The 26083-nt window shown below is 43.3% G+C and overlaps 2 protein-coding genes across 7 annotated transcripts in view; one reads left to right on the plus strand and one right to left on the minus strand.

Annotated features, from left to right (window-relative positions):
- Nucleotides 1–1293, plus strand: part of CAMKMT (calmodulin-lysine N-methyltransferase) — a 47126-nt gene extending 45833 nt beyond the window's left edge. The window contains exon 11 of the mRNA XM_068115973.2: nt 1–1293. Coding sequence (XP_067972074.1) covers nt 1–105 — 105 coding nt within the window. The 3' untranslated portion in view covers nt 106–1293.
- Nucleotides 896–26083, minus strand: part of LOC137426933 (uncharacterized) — a 63028-nt gene continuing 37840 nt past the window's right edge. For 3 of the 6 annotated variants that reach the window (XM_078778839.1, XM_078778841.1, XM_078778840.1), the window contains 11 exons: nt 17041–17168; nt 15576–15670; nt 15170–15294; nt 12743–12855; nt 6836–6882; nt 6582–6649; nt 5130–5257; nt 4210–4369; nt 2718–2786; nt 2424–2475; nt 1150–1508 (listed from right to left, as the gene is read on the minus strand). In XM_078778839.1, coding sequence (XP_078634965.1) covers nt 1312–1508; nt 2424–2475; nt 2718–2786; nt 4210–4369; nt 5130–5257; nt 6582–6649; nt 6836–6882; nt 12743–12855; nt 15170–15294; nt 15576–15670; nt 17041–17168 — 1182 coding nt within the window. In that variant the 3' untranslated portion in view covers nt 1150–1311. Of the gene's footprint in view, nt 1509–2423; nt 2476–2717; nt 2787–4209; nt 4370–5129; nt 5258–6581; nt 6650–6835; nt 6883–12742; nt 12856–15169; nt 15295–15575; nt 15671–17040; nt 17169–26083 lie in introns of all 6 variants that reach the window. The other 3 variants (XM_078778842.1, XM_078778843.1, XM_078778844.1) reach the window with 2 other exon arrangements.

The raw sequence follows: 26083 nt of genomic DNA on the forward strand, positions 1-26083 counted from the left end.
ATGCAGGCAAATGGTGAGAAGATTTATGATGAGGATCTCCATTACCCTTATATGCTTACCTTGCGCAAGGCATCCAGTTGCAGCATTGAAAAGACTGCGCACTGATTTCTGGATCTCATACCTCCGCAGTCGCCCCCGCAACCAGTTGAAGGCTGTGTCCTGCTACGCTGTCAATTTTATCACAGCTTCCAACACTTTGGTCTACACATCTGGATCAATAATGGTGCCACTGATGTCAGTGACCACCATGACATTTCAAAATTCACCCTTAAATTTCCATCTAACCCACCAAGAAGCGGCCAACAGGGTTGGCGGCAGGAAGGGCATCCGGCCATGAAACATTGCTTCAAAAAAAGGGGATCACGGTGCCAAGATTTGTTTAATATACTACCACTACTACTACTACTACTACTACTACTACTTGAGTACCAGTTCACTGGTAATTCCCTGTTTGTCGTTGAAGGCGGCAAAAAGGGTTGGCGTCAGGAAGGGCATCCGGCCGTAAAACATTGCTTCAAAAAGGGGACCAAAAAACAACAACTACCACGGTCCCCGAAAAGGCCAACCCCCGCTTTGCGGGGAGAAAATGGCCTCTAAACGGTGGTTTATACCTATGGATTCAAGGGCTTGTACCAACAAGGGAATCGTATTGATCCTCGTATTAATCCAGCCTTCTGGTGATGGAGAAGTTTAATCACCTTGATATTAGCCATATGCACCATACTTTGTGCTCATCACTCTTTTTTGTGTATTTGTGCACACTGTCCCTGTGTTGCTGCCATTTATGCTTCAAAACCAGTGGTGTCTTTGCCATAATGGCTGCCATTATCTAGACACATAGCCAGCCTGTAGGGGTGAATGAAGAGCAAACCAAAGTATGACAACTGAGTCGCAGTATGTAATATTTTGCTGCCGAGAAATATCCTTTTGGAGATGATTTAACCACCAAAGGGAAATTCATGCCAAACACAATGTTTAATGTGCCAACATTACACCATGAAAACATTAAATCAGAAAGGCAGTAGTTTATCTTGGATGACAAACGCAGAAGAGATAACATACACGGCCAAAATAACACAGTAAAGTTAAACAAGTTCATTAATAGATTCTTCAGTTATGGAATATGATAATATATTTTTTCCTGCAGCATACTGACAGCAATATATTGAGCCATTGCTGCTTGCATTACTTTTTGTAATAAACAAGAACACTTACAATGCAGTACTGAAGTATTAGTCATATTCATTTGACTTGTAACAGAGTTATCCAAATAAAATTTTGGAATTGCTGAAACTTCTTGTTTCATTTCACCTAAAAGAAATTAAAACGCATGGCTCCAGCCTTTTCATCATTGGGGCTGGAAAAGCTGAAACCACTAGCTGAGGAATTATTGCCGTCAAAGTTGAAAATGAAGCTGTCATCATGGTTGTCATTGCTGGGTGAAGAAGGTTGGAAAGGGAAGTTGAATTTCTTCACAGGAGGTCCAGTAGCAGAGGTGGTTTCTGGTCCTGTTGATGGGATGAGGATTTTACATTTTTCTAGTTGGGATTTCTAATAATAGCAATTAGGCCGAATTTAATGATTACAGCTTTTAGGAATTGCTTTCACTCACAAAATATATTAAAATTATGCTTATGTCAAAATAAAATGAAAATTTCATCAAGTATATGAGTCAAGATATGCACCTGCAGGAAAACTATGCTTCAACAATGGGAAGTTCCAACCTGTCTACCAAGTTTCGTCCGAATTAGTCAATAACTTTTTGAGATATCGTGTTCTATATCATACTTGGCCCTATCACTCAATGGTGAAAAATCACCTGTCTACCAAGTTTCGTCCGAATTAGTCAATAACTTTTTGAGATATCGTGTTCTATATCATACTTGGCCCTATCACTCAATGGTGAAAAATCACTTTAAAAATTATCGGATCCAGATCTTCACCAAAATCTATATTTAAAAAATCATCCTTGTCACACACACCCAACCTGTCCACAAAGTTGTTTAATTCATCCACAACTTTTTGAAATATCCTGTTCAAAGACAGACGGGAGAGAAAACATAACCTCCATCCACCTTAGGTGGCGGAGGTAATGACACAAGGTCTGAGTATTGATTTGCTTTGCGTTGGGCATGAGCAAATGTCTGGGATAGTATTTTGCGTACGTGTACATTTCAACATTCTTCTGCAGCCTTCCTGCGGTTGATTTATCAATTCAGACAGATTTAATAATAAATACAGTACAGGTCATCAAGAAAAGCATTGCTCTTACTATTTGCAAAGATTTACTACATTAAACAAATTCCATGTACTTGTCGGTGAAGTCTGGAAATACAACGGTGCTATCATTGAAAGGTAAATTTTTCACCAAGCTTTACAGAGGGTATAAAAGGTTTTGTGTTGAAAGAAAAGTTTGAACTTACCGCGTTTGAATCCGTGATCACCTTTTTCATCCATGCTTGAGCAAATGGGAGACTGAAGAAATAGATTTCAATGGGTGTAACATTTTTTTCACATTAAAGCATGTAAAAAATGTCTAAGTCACATTCGTTTATTTTAATACAGGACATTTGATGAGATTATTTTATCGGCTAACCCCCACTCTAGCAGGGGAAATGGCCTTAAAATGCCTGTTGTTGTTGTTCATGAGATTATTTTATATTCAACACAGCTGATAAATACTGTATCTCACTTATGTCTGAGAAAATTCGCCTTACCACAGCTCCAAATAGAGGTCGGACTCGGGGGAATGTAGATGCTCGTAACAGATGGTCTTCTTTTCTATCCTGGTTGATTCAAAATTACATAATTTACATACAATGCAAAACAAACATTGGTGCGTGATTAAACCGCGTGGGATAATAAAGACGATTTATAATCGTTTATACAACAACCCAACAGAGGCTACATTTAAGTCGGAATAAAAGTGGACATCTTGTGTTTTTCATAAATGCCCACAAGGTGAAAGGAGGAGCTTGCACATTTACCACATGCAGAGCAGTTGGTTTCGTATGCAGCCTGTGGCTGCTGGTTGCATCATTTTCTTGGAGCACGGCTGTGCCATTGATGCAGTGCCCTTTATTACCAATCAACTGGTACTCATTATGCCAACCTTGGAAGGATGACAGGCTGAGTCAACCCACCTGGTGTTAATTCAAAGGCATGACAGGGGTTCAAACTCTGAACCCTCGGATCTCAAGTCAGCCCCCTTAACCGTTAAACCCACACCAGGCTTTGGCAATGTCATCAAGAGGTCTCGGTGTATTTTTACATTAGTTGTAAGGACATAAGTAGACAAAGATGGCACTTGGGAGAGTGCATACCCACACCAGGCTGCATAGTTTACGTCTTGCATCCCACTGATAGGCCGGATCTGGATTCGGACCTCCAAAATTTAATCGGCTTGTTCTTGTCACTTAACCAACCCATCCACCCAGTTTCGTGTGAATCCGTCCACAACTTTTTGAAACATCATGACATATATCGTTTTTGTCCCAGCCCTCAATGGTGAAGAATCACTTAAAATATAGTATCAGGATCCATATTTAGATCTTCACCAAAATCCAATTGATTCGTCCTTGTCATACACCCAAATCTGTCCACCAAATTTCGTCTGAATGCATCCACAAGTTTTTGAGATATGCAGTTCACAGACAGGGGTAAAAACATAACCTCCGCCCACCCATGGTGGCAGAGATGATAAGTAACTGGCCTCTTATAGCTACATATGGGACCAAAATCTTCATCTGACTGGTATGTGAGACGTTTCATTGGCTTCAACATGAGATAACGTGGCATACCACAACAGTAGATGTTGTGCTTGATTTCATTCAGATGTACAATCACCGATACTCTCACAAAGCAACAATTGTCATTAACTGCATTATTGTCTTCTTTATTTGCAGTGGGTATTGATAGGGTTACGGTTTGGTCATGTGTTGAGGAAGGATGAAAGTGACTGGTTGAGAAGTGATGGAAATGAATGTAGAAGGAAGTAGAGGATGGGGAAGACCGAGAAAGACTTGGCTAAAGATGGTGGAAGAAGAAATGCGGGCAAGGGGGTTAACAAGAGGAGATGCAGAAAATAGGGAAAAATGGAGAAGATTGTCATGGGGACCGCAAGGCTAACCCCCGCTCTCGTAGGGAAAATGGCCTTTAAAATGCATGTTGTTGTATTGTCTTCTTTATTTGTGCTTTAGTAATACTTGCCTGATCGTTGCTGGAGAAAGAAAACATGGGCCGACTGCTAAATGTGAATCCAAGGGCTGGAGATAATGGTGAGGCATTGTCAACATCTGACTGAAATCCTGTATTGTTAGTTTTCATTGTCTCAGCTGGTTTCCCAGGTAGGTCATCGTTTATATTGAGCCTGCAGGGACATGGAGAAAGGGGGAAAAAAACCGATGAAGGTGGGGGAAAAAGGGGTGAGAAAGCTCTTCTGGTTGCACACGTTGGTATAATGGTTCCCTCTGCGATCAGTCAATTTTTCACGAGTGAGTATGGGTGACGTGTTTGCCATCTCGACTACTGGTCAGGAAAGCAATTCATCTCAGTGATCAGGATGGCAAATTAATTAGTTATAATAATAATACGAGTTCCCTGACAAAGAAGTCAATGAAGGAGGCCCATAATGCACATCAAGCATGTGCAATGGTTGCCAACCTATGGTTGTTTGTCAAAGATCTATCTTTTTAAAATGCTGAGCATCAAAAGCAAGGAAGCTGCACATATAATTTTAAAAGTATAATTCAGGCAGGGTTTGAACCACCAACCTCCCACTCAAAGCTTACGCTCCAACCATTATGCCACCAAGTCGAGTGGTAACCATTAAACACCAGAGTAATGTGAGGGTGCTCCAACAATACAGACATGGGGAACTTCATTTCAAGCTTGATGTGTCATTTCATGACTCATTGGCCAGGCCCATCATTCAAAGTATGCATGCAGTGATGTAATGAACTCGAGCATGTTCAATGCAGGCAGGAAGGTCAGTCCCAAAAGAGCATTTTGTGACATTCACCATATGTAGATTAATGTTTTCATTAACCAATCTCTGTCCAAGGACAGACATATTTCCTGTTAAATACTTTTATTTGGGTAATAATACTTGTGAAATGACAAGAGCATACCAGTGTGAGTAATCTGAATCTGGGAAACCAGAAAAACGACGGAAAGGCACCATGATGGCTGGAGATGCTTTCGCTCTGGCAGCATGGCCAACTTGGTCTGCGATGGCTTCATTTGTTTGGGCCATTTCCTTCATAAAGAGAAAAGTGTCGTACTTTTATAGCAAGTAAGCAAAGCACAAACCAATCTAAACTTACAAAGTATCAGAATATTCGGAGTTTCTTGGTTTGATCCTTGGTGGAATGAAACTTGACTAAAACTCCCTATTGTGGCATTGTGTTAGCATGGGGTGTCACATTGTAAAGCAGAACATCCTTCAGTGGAAATGTTAGGCCAGCTGTCCGCATCTGCAATCCTGAGGATACAAAATATGCTTTAGTATGCTTCACAGGATTAGTTATTGGGCCGGGACTATGATTTTAGAAATACCACTAAAATGAATAACCTTTCATTTAGAAATAAAGTTTCAAGGTGTTTTATACAGAAAGAAGAGGTAAGATGTTGAAGGAAGAGGTAACATGGAAGATAAGAGGTTGAAGTCAGGTCAGTCCCTCAGTACTTCCACTGGTAACATGTAACCCACTACCTGCCGCCTGGTCGGGTTGACGGCGACTAAACCGACACCCATCACTGGCCTTGCTAGTGGGGAGAGTGACTGTGACAACCTGCCATAACTAAAACAACACCTGACAAAGAGTAGGTGAGCTCCCGAAGGGAGCCAATGTCCATCCAGTAAGGAGATGCGTCTCCTATAAAACACCACCCGGTTTAGACCGGTTCGAGTCGTACCAAAGACTTTCAAAATGGTACATGCTTGAAAAGGATAGGGCATAGACAATTACCATCGGTTGGCATCCATGGGGAGGAGGAAATTCCTCCTGAGGCAATGCTCTGCTGAGAATGGTGAGAAAAGCAGCGCCATTGTTGTGACGTCGCTGGTACCCAGAGTATCCCGGGAAGTGACGGCACTTCCCCCAAGCTGTGTTTGTCTTTGTCTTGTCAGTTTGTCAATGTGGGTGTGCATGTGTGAGTGCGTGTGCCAGCTCTATTACGAGCCTCAGCCCATGTATTAAAAAATGACGTAATGGATGGAAGGATTCAAAATAATGCCTCTGGTGACTTCATCAGCAGAGGCATGAAAAGCAGCTGGAAAAAGATGATTATAAGAAAGATGTAAAAAACTGAATATTTACTTTAATATTTAATGCACCTCAACAAATTACCTTAAAATATTTACCTTAAAAATACCTTAAATATTAAATTAAAATACCTTAAAATATTTACTGCACCTTAACAAAGATTATCACTAAAGCGAACCAAATTCCTCAGACACCTCTTTGGATGTAACAAAATGCTTTCGCTTGTTGGACATCAAGCTAATGACATGTACAGCACTGTGATTTAATTTCACTGAGGTTGGAGCAGGAACTTATCTTGACATTCTTGTAATTTACCTGCTGTTTGCTGGAGGACCTGTTGTCCTGAATCACACTTGGCTTACTTCCAGCAAAGTCAAAATCATCTGTCATTGTAGGAGAAATCAGGATAAAGATGTGAAAATTGAAATGCCACTTAATTTGCTTGATTCATATAGACAGATGGAGGAGATCTATCATGAAGTGTGTGTGTGGTGCGTGTAGCGACTTCCATGTGCAATCAACCCATCAAAAGCCACTCTATGCTGACAGGTGAATGGCATCCAAAATACCTTCCATGTTTTTCCTGTACGTTTTATCCAGTGAATCATGAACTGACCTGTACGGAAACACTTGGCAAATTACACATTGTTTCACAAATGCATTGGAGAAAGAATAAAGGTGGTGAATGCAATAATAAATTAGTTCAACAATTTTGAGGATAATCACTCAGGAACAGAGCTCCGATATATATAGACATACATATACAGTCACGTGAAAAAGTAAGTACACCCCATGTAAAGTTTTGACTTTTTCAACATATTTCAAGATACAGCTATTTGATCTTCATTTCAACAATATTGATAGATAAAGGTGATATAATATAACAAATATCATGAAACATTTAATTTTGTAGTCCATTGTATAATTTAAATTATACAATTCCTGAGGCTCGTTTGCACGACGTGCTTGAGGCCTCCTTTCCTGCTTCCTGAGGCTCATTTGCACGACGTGCTTGAGGCCTCCTTTCTTGCTTCCTGAGGCTCATTTGAACGACGTGCTTGAGGCCTCCTTTCCTGCTTCCTGAGGGCGAGGCTCGTTTTGCACGACGTGCTTGAGGCCTCCTTTCCTGCTTCTTGAGGCTCGTTTGCACGACGTACTTGAGGCCTCCTTTCCTGCTTCCTGAGGCTCGTTTGCACGGCGTGCTTGAGGCCTCCTTTCCTGCTTCCTGAGGCTCGTTTGCACGACGTGCTTGAGGGCTCAGAGTGCTTCTGCTCACTGAGGATCTCACCTTCGAAAGTGTTGCGTTTACATTCTGTACGCCGGGCCATCTTAGCTGCTTAACGTGCAGCGTAAACGAACCTTTTCTTTGTTATCAATGGTGATCTCAAGCTTGCGGAGGAGCTTGTATGTGTAATGTATTTGGGAGGACGACTCAGCCATCCTTGTGCTTTTACATGAATTACAATGACTTGGACCGTTGTGTACGGTGTGTACCCTGGTTAGAATAGGTACACCGTATCCCTGCGTGTCGTAAGAGGCGACTAAGAGGGTTGGCGTCAGAAAGGGCATCCGGCCATAAAAACATTGCCTCAAAAAGAGAACCATGACAATCACAACTACATATGGGCAGGGTACAGCCCGAAGTGGAGATCGGTTTCTGAGGTTTGGGACATGGAATGTAGGGACAATGACAGGGAGATCAGGAGAAGTGGTGGAAGTATTGATCAGAAGAAGAGTCGACATATGTTGTGTGCAAGAGACGAGATGGAAGGGAAGTGGTGTGAGAATGGTGAAAGGTAGGCAGGGACAGAAATACAAGTTTGTGCGGCAAGGGTGCCCGGAGGGCGTGAATGGTGTTGGTGTCCTGTTTTCTGAAGAGTTTGTAGACAGTGTGGTGACTGTGACTAGAGTGAGTGATTGGGTGATGATGGTGAAAATGATGATTGGAAAGCTCTTGGTGAACGTCATCTCGGGATATGCTCCGCAGGTTGGTCGGAGCGATGAAGAGAAGGCCAAGTTCTGGTGTGTGATAGAGAAGCTGATGGAAAATGTGAAAGATGAGGAAGTTGTTGTGGTAGGAGGAGACCTAAATGGACATGTGGGAAGGAGTATGGATGGTTTTGAGGGAGTTCATGGGGGTTACGGATATGGTGTGAGAAATGAAGAATGTGAAAGGATTTTGGAGTTTGCTGATGGAGCCGATTTGTAATACTCAGTTCCAGAAAGGGGAAAATAAGCTTGTTACATACACGTCAGGTGGGTCGACGACAACCGTTGACTACCTGATGGTGCGTAGGCGAGATAGGGGGCACCTCCGGGACACAAAGGTGATCCTGGGGGAGGAGGCTGTTTCACAGCACCACTTGGTTGTCTGCGACATAAGGGTGAAAGGTGCGAGGAGAGCTCGGCGGGTGAAGTACCAACCGAGAATGAAGGTGTGGAGGTTGAAAGAGGTGACAGTAAGGGAGGCATTAAAAGAGAGGCTGAGTAGGGTAGAGGATGATGTGGTTGAGCTTGAACGTGGTTGGATGTCAATGAAAGATAGTCTGTTGGGAGCCGTTGGTAAGGTATGTGGATGGACATAAGGACCACCGAGGCACTCGGAAACATGGTGGTGGGATGATGAAGTTGGAAAGAGGATTGACGAGAAGAGGAAGAAGTTCAAGGAGTGGCAGAAGGCGAAGGGTACGGGAGCAGAAAAAGCAGAGCATGAAAGTTATAAGGCAGCCAAGAAGGCTGCAAAGAAAGAGGTAGCAAAGGTGCAGGAGGCATGTAGGAAAATGTTCGGAGAACGCTTGGATTCGGAAGAGGGTCAGAGAGCGGTATTCAGGATTGCAAAGCAGATAGCGAAAGAGAGGTGTGATGTGATGGGGGTGAGTTGCTTGAAGGATGAAATGGGACAAATCGTTGTGGACCCAGATGGAATTAAAGGAAGATGGAAAAGATATATGGAAATGCTGTTGAATACAGAGAATGAATGGGATGGCAACATAGAGAGTAACCCAGTTTTAGGACCAGCAGAGAAGATAACTGAGAAGGAAGTTGAGGAAGCGATAAAAGCAATGAAGAGTAGAAAAGCGGGAGGGCCGACAGGAGTTGTGGGAGATATGTTGAAGGCAGCAGGAAGTTGGGGTGTGAAGAGAATGGCAGAGATCTGTAATCTGGTGGTGAAAGAAGGTCGCATTCCAGTGGTTTGGGAACTGAGTACCCTCGTCCCTCTATACAAAGGGAAAGGTGACCCTCTGGAGTGTGGACCGTACCGAGCGATAAAGTTATTGGAGCATGGAATGAAGGTATTGGAAAGGGTGTTGGAGAGGAGGATAAGGAAGAAGGTGAAGATCGACGAAATGCAGTTTGGATTTATGCCAGGAAGAGGAACGACAGACGCGCTCTTTATTGTGAGGCAGTTGCAAGAGAAGTACATGGAGAAGAGGAAGAAGTTGTTTCTTGGGTTTGTTGATCTGGAGAAAGCATTCAATAGGGTTCCACGTGAAGTATTGACATGGGCATTGAGGAAGTTAGAAGTGGAGGAATGGTTGATCAGAGTTGTGATGGCAATGTACAAAAGAGCGCGCACAGCTGTAAGGACGAAGGACGGGAACAGTGGTGAGTTTGAGGTGAAGGTGGGAGTGCATCAGGGGTCGGTACTAAGTCCACTACTATTTGTAGCTGTGATGGAGGTGCTGGCTCAGAACGTAAAGGAGGGTTTACCGTGGGAGTTGTTGTATGCAGATGATCTGGTGCTGATTGCGGAAAGTATGGACGGACTGAAGGAAAAGATGAACAAGTGGAAGGAATGTATGGAGACAAAAGGTCTGAAGGTGAATATAGGAAAGACGAAGGTGATGGCAAGTGGTAAAGCATGTGGTGAGGTGGAAAGAACTGGGAAGTGGCCATGTGCTGTGTGCAGGAAGGGTGTCGGAGTGAACTCCATTCAATGTACAATGTGCGCTGAGTGGGTTCATAAAAAATGTAGTGGTCTGAGAGGGTCATTAACCAGTGTGGCAGCTACATTCAAATGTAAGGTGTGCACAGAGGGAGCTGCAGATGGAGGAAATGTTGAGTTGGATCTTGGAGACGGCATGAAGCTGGAAGGTGTGAAAACATTTTGCTACCTCGGAGACATGCTGAATGGAGAAGGTGGATCAGACTCGGCAACGGTTGCTAGAGTGAGATGTGCATGGAAGAAGTTTCGGGAACTGAGTGGCGTGCTGATGAGGAGGGGAGTGTCGTTGAAGCTGAAGGGAAAGGTGTATGCTGCATGTGTGAGAAGTGTTATGATTTATGGGAGCGAGACATGGGTCATGAATGTAGAGCAGCAACGAAGGCTGGAAATGGTGGAAATGCGAATGGTTCGGTCGATGTGTGGAGTATCGTTGAGAGATAGGTGAAGACAAATGATGAATTGCGAAAGATGATGGGAATAGAGCCTGTGATTGATGCTGTGAAGAGGAACAGTTTGAGATGGTTTGCTCATGTGTTGAGGAAGGATGAAAGTGACTGGTTGAGAAGAGTGATGGAAATGAATGTAGAAGGAAGTAGAGGAAGGGGAAGACCGAGAAAGACTTGGCTAAAGATGGTGGAAGAAGAAATGCGGGCAAGGGGGTTAACAAGGAGAGATGCAGAAAATAGGGCAAAATGGAGAAGATTGTCATGGGGACCGCAAGGCTAACCCCCGCTCTAGCAGGGAAAATGGCCTTAAAATGCATGTTGTTGTTGTTGTATTGTATAATTTAAATAAACATAAATGCAAATTTCGCATGTGGAAAAAAGTAAGTACACCCTTGGCTCTAATCAGTGGTATTGCCCCCTTTGGCAGAAACAACATCAAGTAGGCGTTTCTTATAACTGTCTACCAGTCTCTGACATCGACTGGGAGAAATTTTTGCCCACTCCTCCATGCAGAATTCTTTCAGCTGTGCGATGTTTGAGGGGTTTCTTGCATGCACAGCTCGTTTCAAATCCCCCCACAACATCTCGATGGGATTTAGATCCGGGCTTTGACTTGGCCATTCCAGAACCCTCCATTTCTTTCTTTTCAGCCATTCCTTGGTGGATTTACTGGTATGTTTAGGGTCATTGTCATGTTGCAAGGTCCACCTTCGGTTGAGCTTCAACTTTCTGACAGATGGCCTCACATTATCCACAAGCACCCTCTGGTACAATGAATTCATAGTGGATTCTATGATGGTGAGCTGCCCAGGCCCTGATGCAGCAAAGCTGCCCCAAACCATAATATTTCCACCACCATGCTTTACAGTTGGTATCAGGTTCTTGTGGTCAAATGCTGTCTTTGGTTTTCGCCAAGCATGTCTTCTGGTACTGTGGCCAAATAGCTCTACCTTTGACTCATCTGTCCAGAGCACATTGCTCCAGAAGTGCTGGTCTTTGCCTAGGTGTTCATTGGCAAACTTTAGTCTTGCCCTGATGTTCTTTCTGGACAGCAAAGGTTTCCTCCTGGCACACCTCCCATGTAGATCAAATTTGTGCAGCCTCTTTCTAATGGTAGACTCGTGCACTTTGACATCAACAGTGGCAAGAGCTACCTGTAGGTCCCGTGATGACATTCTGGGGTTCTTAGAGACTTCTTTCAGCATCTTGCGGTCTGCTCTCGGGCTGAACTTGCTGGGGCGGCCTGGCCTGAACAAGTTGGCAGTTGTTTGGAATCTTCTCCACTTGTAGATGATCTTCCGGACAGTCGAATGATTGATTTCAAATTGTTTGGAGATCTTTTTAAATCCCTTCCCAGACTCATAGGCATCTATAACCTTCTTTCTGAAGGCCTCAGAGAGCTGTTTTGATCTAGGCATGGTGATGCCGCACACTTCAACAACAAAGAGCAAATCAAACTAAATGTCTAAGGTTTAAATAAGACAGGTTCCTCCAAGATCCTCTCCAACGATGTTCTTATCATTTGCACCTGAGCTGGTGCACCTGATTCTAATTTTAGGTATTTGAAGTAGTGATAAATGTGGGGGTGTACTTACTTTTTCCACATGCGAAATTTGCATTTATGTTTATTTAAATTTTCAATTGACTACAAAATGTAAATGTTTCATGATATTTGTTATATTATATCACCTTTATCTGTCAACATTGTTGAAATGAAGATCAAATAGCTGTATGTTGAAATATGTTGAAAAAGTCAAAACTTTACATGGGGTGTACTTAATTTTTCACGTGACTGTATATATATAAACTCACGCATACACAAATAAATTCCCACACAGGGAAAATGTGAAAAAAACATGATTTGGGCCAGGACTCAAACACAGGGCTTCTCACTTATTGGCCAAAATCTCTACCACTGCACTATCAATGAATTTGGATAAAGTAAGGAGTTTTTCAGATTAATACTGCAAACAAGCATGTGAGAGGCAGCTACTCTCATCACACATGAGACTACTGGGTAGTTGCAGAACCACAATATATAAAACTGTGCTAGATGAACGATGAATCAGAAAAGCAATGCTTACTCAGGCTGTAGCGGAGTAAACTGGGTGTTTGTATCAGGAGGTGCGCATTCTATATTATCCACCATACCAGTTGAATCTTGAACTTCCCCAGGAGAGGGTTTCTGAAAAGATGTCTGTCAAAAGAGAGTTCAAAAACACTCAAAAAATTATCGCACACACATATATACTGAAACACAAAAGAAACTTACCACCTTTGAAACCTTTAAATATCAACAATAACACTGCGTGTAGTAAATGTGTGAACTTATTTGTGGACAATAGTGTCCTCACTGTCAGACAAAACGGTCACGGATGGTCACTTGAACCTTCAATGGTCACTTCATAGCACAGCTGTTGAACAGCCGTTTTGACTGTCAGTGATTAGCCAAGGGGTACGGGATGATTTTAATGAGCTGCACATGATGTCTTGATATTGGCTTTAAAAAGGCCAGTGCAAAAAGGGCATTTCAATCAACATGCCACGATTGTCAAGGGATCAACGGCAGCGTGCCCTGGGCATGCTGCAAGGCGGACTGAGCTACCGTGAGGTGGCACGTCGCCTTGGCTGTTCACACCAGACGATATCGGCCCTGGTGGACAGAGACACCCTCCACAACTCTGCAGATGACAGACCTCGATCAGGGAGGCCAAGAGTCACCACTGCAAGGCAGGACAGGCAGATGGTCCGAAGTCACCTGCGGGATCGATTCCGTCCAGCATCCCGCACTGCGGCAGAAACTCCGGGGCATGCAAACCCACGGATCTCCAATGATACTGCACGAAGACGACTGCATGACTATGGTCTGACTGCCAGAAGACCATACAGAGGCCCCGTGATGACGGCTGCCCATCGCCGCAACCGACAGAGATGGTGCCAGCAGCATCAGCGGTGGACCTTGGCGCAGTGGAACGAGGTCGCTTTCAGCGATGAGTCAAGGTTCTGTGTGGACAGTCCTGATGGGCGTGAGCATGTCTGGAGAAGAACTGGCGAACGATATGCTGATTGTTGCGTGCGTCAAGCCAACAGGTAGGGTGGCCCAAATGTGATGGTGTGGGCCGCCATATCAGGCCGGTACAGGACGCCACTGGTGGTTGTGGATGGGAATCTTAACGCCCAGCGGTATGTGGATAACATCCTGCGACCTCATCTGCTGCCATTCCTGCTAGACCACCCAGAACTGAGAACCTTTCAGCATGACAACGCTCGTCCCCATGCTGCTCGCTTTACCACTGCATTTCTCCAAGGCGAGAACATCAACACCATGCAGTGGCCTGCGCTCACCCCTGACCTGAATCCCATCGAGCACCTGTGGGATGAGCTTGGGAGACGCGTAGTTGGCAGGGCCAGGACACGGGCAGAGCTGCTTCAGACATTGAGGACTGAGTGGGACAGAATCCAGCAGCAATCCATCCAAAGACCGGTAGGCAGTATACGCCGACGATGCACTGCCTGTATCCAAAACAATGGTGGCCACACACGCTATTGAAAGGGGACTGACATTGCACCCTGTGCTGTTCTGTGCTGTAGAACAAACTGATGAGATGGTGTATCTTGGTCAAAAACTTGACATGTCATCAATAAAATGCCAATGTTTCAATTAGCAATAAATTGTTGGTTTGTTTTATTTTGAACTGTTACAATTTTATTACATTTCAAACAAGTGGTAAGTTGTATGCACAGTGGTAAGTTTTTGAAAACAAAACTGTGTGTGTATTTCATACTCAGCCCTTCTAGCCCAAAGAAGGCTATATAGAAGAACCACCTTTAGAGGCCATTTTTCCCGCAGAGCAGGGGTTGGCCATTTTTCGGGCACCTTGGTCCCCTTTTTGAAGCAATGTTTTACAGCCGGATGCTCTTCCTGCCGCCAACCCTGTTAGTCACCTTTGTGCACACATAGGGAATCACCAGTGAACTGGTACTCAATTTGCCGACCTCGAAAGGATGACAGGCTGAGTCAACCACCCTGGTGTTGAATTCAGCAATCGACCCAGAATCCGAGGATCCCAAGCCAGCACCCTAACCGCTAAGCCAACACCAGGCTCCAGTCATGCCAGGCTCCAGGCTCCAGTCAACACCAGTCATGCCAGGCTATATAGAACAACCAAAAAAGCAAAAAATGAACGAACAACCAAAAAAAAAAGGATAAAAGCTACCTTTTGCTTTTTTCAACCCCAATACAACACGTCCCCATCAGACTGGTTTCATCACTTATTGGTGAGTCGTTCGTGACAGCATAGCGAAACGCGCACCACACGCCAAACATGTACCACGTGCAATCCCATATCAATCAACAAATAAATAACGAAGGTCCAATCATATCTCTCACCCATAATTTTAGGGAAGAGGCAATCAGCTCTCACCCAATCACTTATCCGCAGCTGTGGCCAAGACTATAATTTGATAACACTCAGCCCTTATACACCCCAAAGTAGGGTATTACATTGTACCTGGTCGACTTGAGAAATGCAAACTTTTGGAAGTGCTTCCTGGTTTTCTGCATTCTGTTGAATGGATGGGTGCTGATACATTCTAGCCAACTGCAAAGTGGATGGAACTAAACCTTTTTCTTTTTCTGGAAAGAGGAGGGATTAAACACCAAATATTTAAACACGATTTTTATACATTACTCATATAAAGCAGCATGTGATGACAACTGCTCAAATATACTGCATTTGCATATTTCTGCATCATTTGAGTTTTTCTCCTAATCTACCAGTCTTGAGTTAAACTCAGAAAAAAGAAAGAATTAATTTTTTAACTGCACCATTGAATGGTACTGTACTTGATAAATGAACATCGAGGAAAGAAAATTAATGAATTGATTATTGATAAATTTATAGAACATTTTCACACCTGTGATTTCAGAATTATTGTTGTACAACTCATTGTGTGTTTGCCTCGCCAGCACATCAGGAAATTTTCCAAAACTCTCTTTCAAGGTGATCTCACTGAGCAAAAAGTGCGAAGGAAACACAGCTGTAATGTAACTAGTCATTATACAAGTCTTTTAGGAACTTACAATTGGTGATCAAATACATTTGTAAATGCATTCCATTTCATTAAAAAGTTACGTTTCATCAAACAGATTAACACGAAACATTGATTCAAGAATCATACTATAATTTGAGAAGCGTCTATGTGTTTGGACTTCTCTGCACTGCTGAACCGCTGGACAGAATGACTTGAAAACTGCTATTTGTGTGTATGGGGGAGTTTTAAGAGATAAAAAAAACAACCTCGTAGTCGTAGAGCCTGGTGTTGGCTTAGCGGTTAGGGTGCAGGCTTGGGATCCTAGGATCTTGGGTTCGAATCCCAGTCATCGCTGAATTAAGGCCAGGGGGGTTGACTGTGTGTCAACCAAACGCCTGTCAAATTAACGCCTGTCATCCTTCTGAGGTCGGCAAATTGAGTACCAGCTTGCTGGGATGAATGATCCTGGTGTGTACCCCGATTTAGAATAGGTACACTGTATCCCTGCGCATTGTAAGAGGCGACTAAGTGTTGGCGTCAGGAAGGGCATCCGGCCATAAAAACATTGCCTCAAACAGGGAACCATGATTGTCATGGGGTCCGCAAGGCTAACCCTTGCCCTCGCGGGGAAAAATGGCCTTAAAACGATCATTCATTCATTCATTCAGTGCCAGGGGAGTCATTCATTCAGTGCCAGGGGAGGACCCCATCTCTCAACGCAAATATAATGTATGGCATAACGCTGCACCCTGTTGGAGGGACATTACAAGTCATACTGAAATATGTCAATTCTTGGGGGAATGAACCCGTCCATAAGGATGGGTTCCTTGCTAGTTTCTTGAAATTCACTTTCTATCTGGCTTTAGTCTTTTCGCATCCAAAGGTACCTTTCAAAAGCAGACAGCCATTTTTTTGTATTCAACTGAATCATATTACCATGGGCTGTATGAAAGATTGGCATTTTCTACAATGATGAACAGAAGTGTGCCAGCAGTTTTACAACTGCACCACACGTCCAGGTGTGTGCCAATCTGGGGCGAATACTTGACCAATTTAATTTCTCTTTCACTTCTAATTTCTCAGAACCAGCGAGTTTTCCGATAGAAGGTGGTCAGTAAGTGGAAACAAAGGTTTTGGGTTTTTTTCTTCAGTCAAATGACAAATATACATAATTGTTAAGTGACATAAAATTGATTGCAAGAATAGGGTTACAACAGTAAAGTAAATCTGATAGGTTAATATAAGTTAAAGGGATGTGGTTAGAGCCAAATGGCCTCCGCTTGTGTTGAAATTTCATTGTTTATCCTTGCGTAATTAACCATTTAATATACTGGCCTTGTTTACTGACCCGTAATAGACCGATTTCAGATCACAAGTCTTTGTATCTGTAGAATGTTCTTCCAAATGATCTCCTTTGCCACCCATCATACCAACTCCCTCAACTCCATGTCTTTTAGCAGTAGACTTCTTTCCTTCCTACACAAACAGATTAACACTGCAAGGTTGAAAAGGAATGCCAGAAAATTTTAACTATAATTAGGTTATTTCTCAAAAATAACTTCAGTGGTGCCGGTGTCTGGACGTCCATACATACGGACATACATTCGTTCATTAACATTTGACTAAAACATCCTCTAACTAGAACGGCACGCAGTCGAGAGCATACCTCCGCCTGGTTGGCCACATCACTCAATGCTGAAGAATCACTTAAATAATTCTCATATCCGAATCCATAGTCAGATCTTCACCAAAATCGATTCGAATCGTCCTCGTCAGAAACCAACCGGTCCACCAAGTTTCGTCCAAATACATCCACAACTTTTTGAGATATCCTGCTATGTATCGTTTTTGGTCCTATCTCCCATTGGTGAAGAATCACTTAAAATATTCTAGTAGCCGGATCCGAATCCGGATATTCACCAAAATTTAATAATTTCATCCTTGTCACATACGCTACATTTCTGCCAAATTTCGTCCGAATCCATTCACAACTTTTTGAGTTTTTTTTTTCACAAACGGACAGACAAACGGATAGACAGAGGTGAGTGAAAACATAACCTCCATCCACCTTTGGTGGCGGAGGTAACAAACTACCTGACTGATATGGACTAAATTTGGTACAATGCATCAGGACAGCAAGGTATCATGGGGTTGTGCTCCCCATCCAGATGCACCCCTATAAAGGGTGGAAAAGGGGGCTTTGCCCCCCAAATATTATTTCATATATATATATATATATATATATATATATATATATACACATACATATACACACACACACACACACACACACACACACACACACACACACACACACACACACACACACACACACACACACACACACACACACACACACACACACAACACCTTTAAAAAAATGTTGACACATATGGGACTATCGTTTTTAATGAAAAAGAACGGATAATACACTAACATGACAACAAATGCATGTTAATAGCTTCAAAAAGTCAGTCTCCACTTGTTGAAATTTTATTTAATTTCTTGTTTATAAATTTTTTAATAAAATTTTATGTTAAAATTTCTCCACTTAATCAGTCAACACCTCAGAAGTGCTAACATTTCTTTGAAGCACCCTGTATGTATGTATATATATATATATATATATATATATATATATATATATATATATATATATATATATATATATATATATAATTATATATATAATTATATATATATATATATAGTGTTGCAGTTTTGAGAGTGTACATATAACATCATTAAAGGTTAAAGGTTTGCCCCCCATAGTTAGTCCACAAGCAACACGAAGGCCCATTAGAATTAGTTATGTCATAGTATGTGTAAGAGTAGGCTATTTCCCCAGTGACATCTGCGTTGTGTAAAGAAATAAGCTTAGGCCCCTTTCATTTTGCGGCCGCCCTTCAATTCCACCAATGGGCAAACTTGATCCCGCGCCCCATTCGGCTAATCCACCTCGTTTGTTACGCTTTGGCCGCCAGCAGCGTTAGCTGCCCGTTGCTCGCTCAAACTAGTCGGGTAACCACGACGTAGGCCTGAAAAGGGGGAGGAGCGCGAGGTCGGGGTGTGGCCGCGTCAAGCAGCACGTCAAAGGCAGTGACGGTAAGGGCAATAGCCAACCAGAGCTCGGTGGGCATGGCGTGATAGGGCGTGGCAAGAAACGTCTGGTGAGTTCGAGAGGGTTCCAAAGGCGTGGCAATAAAACCCCTTGCGCGAGGCCCCCCCACCTCAGTTGGGTTATGAGGACTGATTGGAGAGGACTTGCCAGCGAGGACTTGAGGAGGACGGGAGCCAAGCGCGAACCAAGCGAGGCCAAGCGAGAAGCCATTGAGAGAACTGATCCGGAGCACTCGCGTGGTAACAGCACTGAGAGGACCGGCGTGCACATGACAGTTTCGAGGCATTAAGTGAGAAACGCATTGAGAAGCGCGTATCGAACTGTCCGTATATTACGTACGCTGCTGAGCCGTGAGTGTAACCGCCAAAGCCAGCCTACCGTTGCCCTGTAATAATCCCGTGCGCGCCAAACGACACGCGGAGAGCTCCTGCCGTCTGGTTCATCTGCTTCGTGGTGCGAGTTGGGGACCGGGGAGAGAGCTGCCTGGACGCCATTCCTTGGCCATCGACCTGTTCGTCTGCAACCCCGTGTGTGTGTCTGAGTGTGACGGGCCCGTTTGTCCAGGGATAAGTTAAGACTGTTTAAGGCTGCACTGTGTATTCTTCTTCTTCTTATTGTACAAATTGTAAATAAATCTGTGATTCCTTTTCTTCCCAAATTCGACCGTTTCAGTCATTTCCTCCATTGGGTAAGCGTAGCACGATTACGAACCGCTTGGATGGGGTTAGTCATTGCTAACGGCTCGGGTCACGGGTCGCTACCGCTCGGCGTTTCCACTAACACCCGTGATTCGAACGGGGCTTATTTCCTCGTTTCTGGGCGGCGTTAGTACTTAGGTAATAGCGAATCCCTAGTCCTAAAACCCTACCTAACGCTGTCCGGGAAGAACGTCATCGGTCCCGGGTCCCGTCGGCTAGCAAAAGACAAGGGGACTAATCCCCCCTTGGAAAGGGGAAAGGCCGGCGCTGAGATCCGCAACAATATATATTGTTGTGGATTTTGGAATTGTTGTAAATATCACCCTGTGTAGTGTAATGAATCTTGTTGTACATATCACCCTCCGTAGTGTAAAGGTCAAAGGTCGTCCTCCTAGTTAATCCATATACATGCACGTAGCAAATCATATATCCTTCTAAATAGTTATTTCCTTATTATGTGTATTAGTTTAAGGCTGTGTCTTCCATTAATTGACACTGCATTGCACCGAATTCAAATAAGATAGGTCCCCTTTCGTTTCTCATCCCAGCGGTGCGAGTGGTTTTCTATCCCAGCGGTGCGAGTGGTTTTCTATCCCAGCGATGCGAGTGGTTTTCTATCCCAGCGGTGCGAGTGGTTTTCTATCCCAGTGGTGCGAGTGGTTTTCTATCCGGCAAGACGCCATTGGCCATGTGCTCTGTCTCGGAGAAGAAGGGGGGAGGAGCCGCCAAATCACGGGCGTGGCCCGCCCCCTCGTCACCAGGAGGTGGAGCCAGGAAGCCCTCACGCCCAACCAGGACTCAGTGGGTATGGCTTGGTAGGGCGTGTGATATAACCCGCAGCGCGACGCCCCCACCGCAGATGAGTGAGGAGAGGCGATCAGATAAGAAGGGAGAGGCACTCGGCAAGTTCACTTGAGTTTCAAAGGGGGTCACGCATCGCGAGCGAATGCTATTGAGAGAACGCACTGAGCCACTGAAGAGCGCGTTGTTCACGGTTATTAGAACTGTTCGCTTGTTACGTACTCGGCTGAGCCGCGAGGGTAACCGCCAAAGCCGGCCTACCGTTGCCCTGTGATAGTTCCGCCCACGCCCAACGACGCGCGGAGAGCTCCTGCCGTTTGGTTCATCTGCTTCGCGGTGCGAGTTGGGGACTGGAGAACGAGCTACCTGGATTCCATACCTGAACCATCTCCTCCAGCCAATCCTACCTGCATTCCCCCCCCCCCGTGTAAGTCTGACTGTTGTCCGTCTTCTATGTTGTCCTGGGGTTTAAGTACGCTTGTAAAGGTAAGTTAGAATTGCACTGTGTCTTCTGGTCCTTCCCTCCTTCTGTAAATTCTTTTCTTTTCTTTCCTTCTCCTTGGTTCTTTTGATTGTGTACATAATAGTTAGTAATAAATTATATTTGTATTTCCTACCTTCATTCTTCTTCTTCATGCTCGTCCGGTCGTCTTTGTGATTTCCCCATTGAAAACCTGTGGCGCAATTTTGGCCAACGTTTCAGGATCGGGTTTAGTCTCTGCTAATGGTTCGTGCCGCGGTTGGTAATCCGCTCGGCAATTAACATCTGTCCGCGATCGCGAACAGGGTTGCGCACCTGCCTCTCCGGAGGGAGCTTGGGCAACTTCAGGACTCACGTCGGTCAGTCATACACAAGGGGATTAATCCCCCCTTCTTAAGGGAAAAAAGGCTGACGTAGAGATCCGTAACAATATATATATATATATATATATATACACACAGTCACGTGAAAAAGTAAGTACACCCCATGTAAAGTTTTGACTTTTTTATCATCTTTCAACATACAGCTATTTGATCTTCATTTCAACAATATTGATAGATAAAGGTGATATAATATAACAAATATCATGAAACATTTACATTTTGTAGTCCATTGTATAATTTAAACAAACATAAATGCAAATTTAGCATGTGGAAAAAGTAAGTACACCCTTGGCTCGAATCGGTGGTATTGCCCCCTTTGGCAGAAACAATCTCAAGTAGGCATTTCTTATAACTGTCTACCAGTCTCTGACATCGGGGAAATTTTTGCCCACTCCTCCATGCAGAATTCTTTCAGCTGTGCGATGTTTGAGGGGTTTCTTGCATGCACAGCTCGTTTCAAATCCTCCCACACCATCTCGATGGGATTTAGATCCGGGCTTTGACTTGGCCCATTCCAGAACCCTCCATTTCTTTCTTTTCAGCCATTCCTCGGTGGATTTACTGGTATGTTTAGGGTCATTGTCATGTTGCAAGGTCCACCTTCGGTTGAGCTTCAACTTTCCGACAGATGGCCTCACATTATCCTCAAGCACCCTCTGGTACAATGAAGAATTCATAGTGGATTCTATGATGGTGAGCTGCCCAGGCCCTGATGCAGAAAAGCTGCCCCAAACCATAATATTTCCACCACCATGCTTTACAGTTGGTATCAGGTTATTGTAGTCAAATGCTGTCTTTGGTTTTCGCCAAACATGTCTTCTGGTACTGTGGCCAAATCGCTCTACTTTTGACTCATCTGTCCAGAGCACATTGTTCCAGAAGTGCTGGTCTTTGCCTGGGTGTTCATTGGCAAACTTTAGTCTTGCCCTGATGTTTTTTCTGGACAGCAAAGGTTTCCTCCTGGCACACCTCCCATGTAGATCAAATTTGTGCAGCCTCTTTCTAATGGTAGACTCGTGCACTTTGACATCAACAGTGGCAAATGCTACCTGTAGGTCCCATGATGACATTCTGGGGTTCTTCGAGACTTCTTTCAGCATCTTGCGGGCTGCTCTCGGGCTGAACTTGCTGGGGCGGCCTGGCCTGAACAAGTTGGCAGTTGTTTGGAATCTTCTCCACTTGTAGATGATCTGCCGGACAGTCGAATGATTGATTTCAAATTGTTTGGAGATCTTTTTAAATCCCTTCCCAGACTCGTAGGCATCTATAACCTTCTTTCTGAAGGCCTCACAGAGCTCTTTTGATCTAGGCATGGTGACGCCGCACACTTCAACAACAAAGAGAAAGCCAAACTAAATGTCTGAGGTTTAAATAAGACAGATTCCGCCAAGTTCCTCTCTGACGATGTTCTAATAATTTGCACCCGAGCTGGTGCACCTGATTCTAATTTTAGGTATTTGAAGTAGTGATAAATGTAGGGGTGTACTTACTTTTTCCACGTACGAAATTTGCATTTATGTTCATTTAAATTATACAATGGACTACAAAATGTACATGTTTCATGATATTTGTTATATTATATCACCTTTATCTCTCAATATTGTTGAAATGAAGATCAAATAGCTGTGTGTTGAAATATGTTGAAAAAGTCAAAACTTTACATGGGGTGTACTTACTTTTTCACGTGACTGTACACGCACGCACGCACACACACTTTGAGACCTGGGAGAGCACATTTCCACCTTCTGAGACCCGCATATGGAGATAGCAACCAACAACACACAAGCAATTCTGAGAACTCAACTCTGTCCCATCTTTCCTTTCCCACAGCCATCCCCAAGTCTTCACCCTTCCCCTCCCAACTCCAAGGCATCAATCCCTTTCCCGCACTCAATCCTCCGACACCTCCCCCCCCCCCCCCCAAAGCCTCAACCTTCCCCTTTTAAAGCTGTTCCATCTTTACCCTCCTCCCACTCGTAAAAGCAAACAGGCATTCCCACGTTGAAACAGCAGAATATTTAACGCTTTTTGCTCTATTTAACAGCTGTTTAAGAGAAGGAGGTCCAAAGGGTAAATTCTAAAGTTCTAAAGGGTAATTCTAATTGGTACTAAAAGGTAATTCTAATGGGTTTATTGTAAAGGGTAAATTATAAAGTTCTAAAGGGTAATTCAAATGGGTAATTACAATGGATTCTAAAGGGTGAATTCTAACGTTCTTGAGGGCAATTCTTAATGGTTCCTAAATTGGCAACCGCAGTACATGTATAGAAATTGTGGGCAGAGTCAGGCAAACTGTCCAACCAATGTGTGGAACTCGGGCTCCTTTTATATATAGACTAGCTGAATGCACCCGGTGTTGCCTGGGTTCTTTTTTAATGAATTTAATCTGCTGTACATAGGTCTTACTACTATAATTCAGGTTTTACTCACGACCGTAGAATATTGACTACTATAATTCAGCTCAGCTTTTAATTGCGAAATTGGCCCAGCCCGGCCAAGGCGGCCACGCCACCTCGCCTATAACGGGCGGCCACGCCGTCCCGACATCCTTTGTTTCAGAGGTTTCCTCCTATCTTTCACCGTTCAGGAGATTAGCGCGTGCAGACAAGCAAACAAATGAAAAATCGGTCAGAGACGAGGACTTTCCGGAATGTACGTTTTTTTTTTAGCGGCCATTTTGGATCATTAAAAGTAAATAATTACCTCTGCCAAAGTTCAAACGACGGCGGTTTAACCTCCACATGAAAGAATTCCACATAGCTATTTGGGCGGTGTATAAGCTAACAGATCGCTGTCTCCATCGATTTTGCCAAGGCCGTAACACCTATCGGCTCAAAATCCTTTTAACTGTTGACTTGGTAGTTTTTACAATGAAGGAAACACGTATCGGGAGCACATACGACATAGCGATTGTGAATGTGACAGCTCCGAGGCGTCTTTCGCTTCGCATCGCAGTGACGGCGAGCACCAACATGGTGGCTATAAGATTAAAATCTGGCTTCAAGTCCCCTCACCACCCAAAGCCTTCAACCAGACATATTAACACGCTCCTCCCCCTTCATTCCTGTTCTTCAAAGCAAAGCGGTAAAAATTATTGTATTGCCATTATATATATTACTAGCAACTGTACCCGTCCCAAGGGCGGGGCTTCAATTGGGAGGCGCAAATGATTGGGTGACCATCGTTTTGGGTGACCTTGAGCCGAGAGAGTTAAAAATAATTGGGCACAGTCGATTCCAGGGCAAGGCAAATATGTGTGTAAAGTATGGCGATGCTATGTGCAACGATGTAGAGGTAGTACTGCACACAAACAGACAGACAAACCAACCAACCAACATACTTGCCGGAATCTATTCCGGCAAGTAACAAACAAAAACTTTCTTTTATATATTTTGATAGAAGATAGAAGATAGAAGATAGATTATAACACAAGCAGGGAGAATATTAAAATCTTACGATATTCAAAGTTGCAATAAAGTAGATTCTAAAATTAAAGAAACTAAAAGTGCAGCATAGAGCAAGGGTTCCCAAACCCAGGATCACGACCCCGACTTCACCCCCTCCCTCCTCAAAATTCCAGTTTTTTTTTCGGGAGGGGGGGGGTGGGGGGGGAGGGGGGAGGGGTTTACATCTAAAGCGTTTTCTCCAAAACTTTTTTATTGTAGGTATCGGTACCAAGTAGGTACGGTCACCATTTTGATAGTGAGGTGAATGTGATTTCAATTTTTGGGTCGTGGACAAAAAAGTTTGGGAAACCACTGGTATAGAGTAATATTTCTCATATTTACCTTGATTATTTTTTTCTTCAAAAAAATCATCAAAAAAAGGAAAAAAAATTATTTCTCATATTTACCTCAATTTGGGCTTTCCTTTGCAAAATGGCTTCTTTCAGTGCGACCACTGATTTTTTTTTCAAAGCAATGATTTCACACTTTTTGTTTGTGTCCAACTTTATCTGCACACTGGTTATGTGGTTAAGAAAGATTTCCACAATACACAGTACTAAGAGTGCATGGTAAGGACAAATGATCGATTTTTCAATATTAAAAATTTACATTGAAATGTTGCTCTTTATTCTAGTTGAATTGAAGAATGTGAAGTGAAAAATCAAAAATTCAATATAAAATGTAAAATCTGCCTTTGTCTTCCAGTTATTCATGTAATAGTCAGGTTCACTATGTTAACAAATATAATTTCGTTCAAAATTTTGGTAGATTAGCAAAACTATACATTTTTGGAATATTCAGAGCATGAGGAATCCAAAAATTTATGTTTACATTTGCGTAGACACCTTTGCGAAAATGACACTCAGGACAGTGATGAAGATAGTCAGGTTCACTATGTTAACAAATATAATTTCTTTCAAAATTTTGGGATTAGCAAACCTGTACATTTTTGAAATCTTCAGAGCATGGAGAATCTGAAAATCAATGTTGGCATTTGCACAGACACCTGCATGGCCGCCATTTTGGATTTTCAAAATGGCCGCCATAAAATACATATTTTGCGCGATCTCGGCTTCTAGTCAACCTAGAGACTTAATTAAATATGCTAATCCTATGTTTTCTGGGTCAAGGAATCCAATAAAAGCCTCAAAATAGTGCTCAGGATTATAGAAAAGCAACAAACAAAGGTAATTGAAAACCATTCTCTTTATATTTGTGATATAACTGTATTACATAATACATGATATTGCAAGTCCTTTGAAGTTATAGGTTGTTATAGGAAGTTATAGGTAGTATCAGATTGAACTATAAGTCCTATACACAGGATCTACGAGGTCTATACCGTTCAGGAATATGCTTTTACAGATCTTCATCACTGTCCTGAGTGTCATTTTCGCAAAGGTGTCTACGCAAATGTAAACATTAATTTTTGGATTCCTCATGCTCTGAATATTCCAAAAA

The sequence above is a fragment of the Myxine glutinosa genome, chromosome 5 (genome assembly GCF_964187855.1).
Source record: "Myxine glutinosa chromosome 5, kmMyxGlut1.1, whole genome shotgun sequence".
In the NCBI taxonomy this organism is placed as follows: Eukaryota; Metazoa; Chordata; class Myxini; order Myxiniformes; family Myxinidae; genus Myxine; species Myxine glutinosa.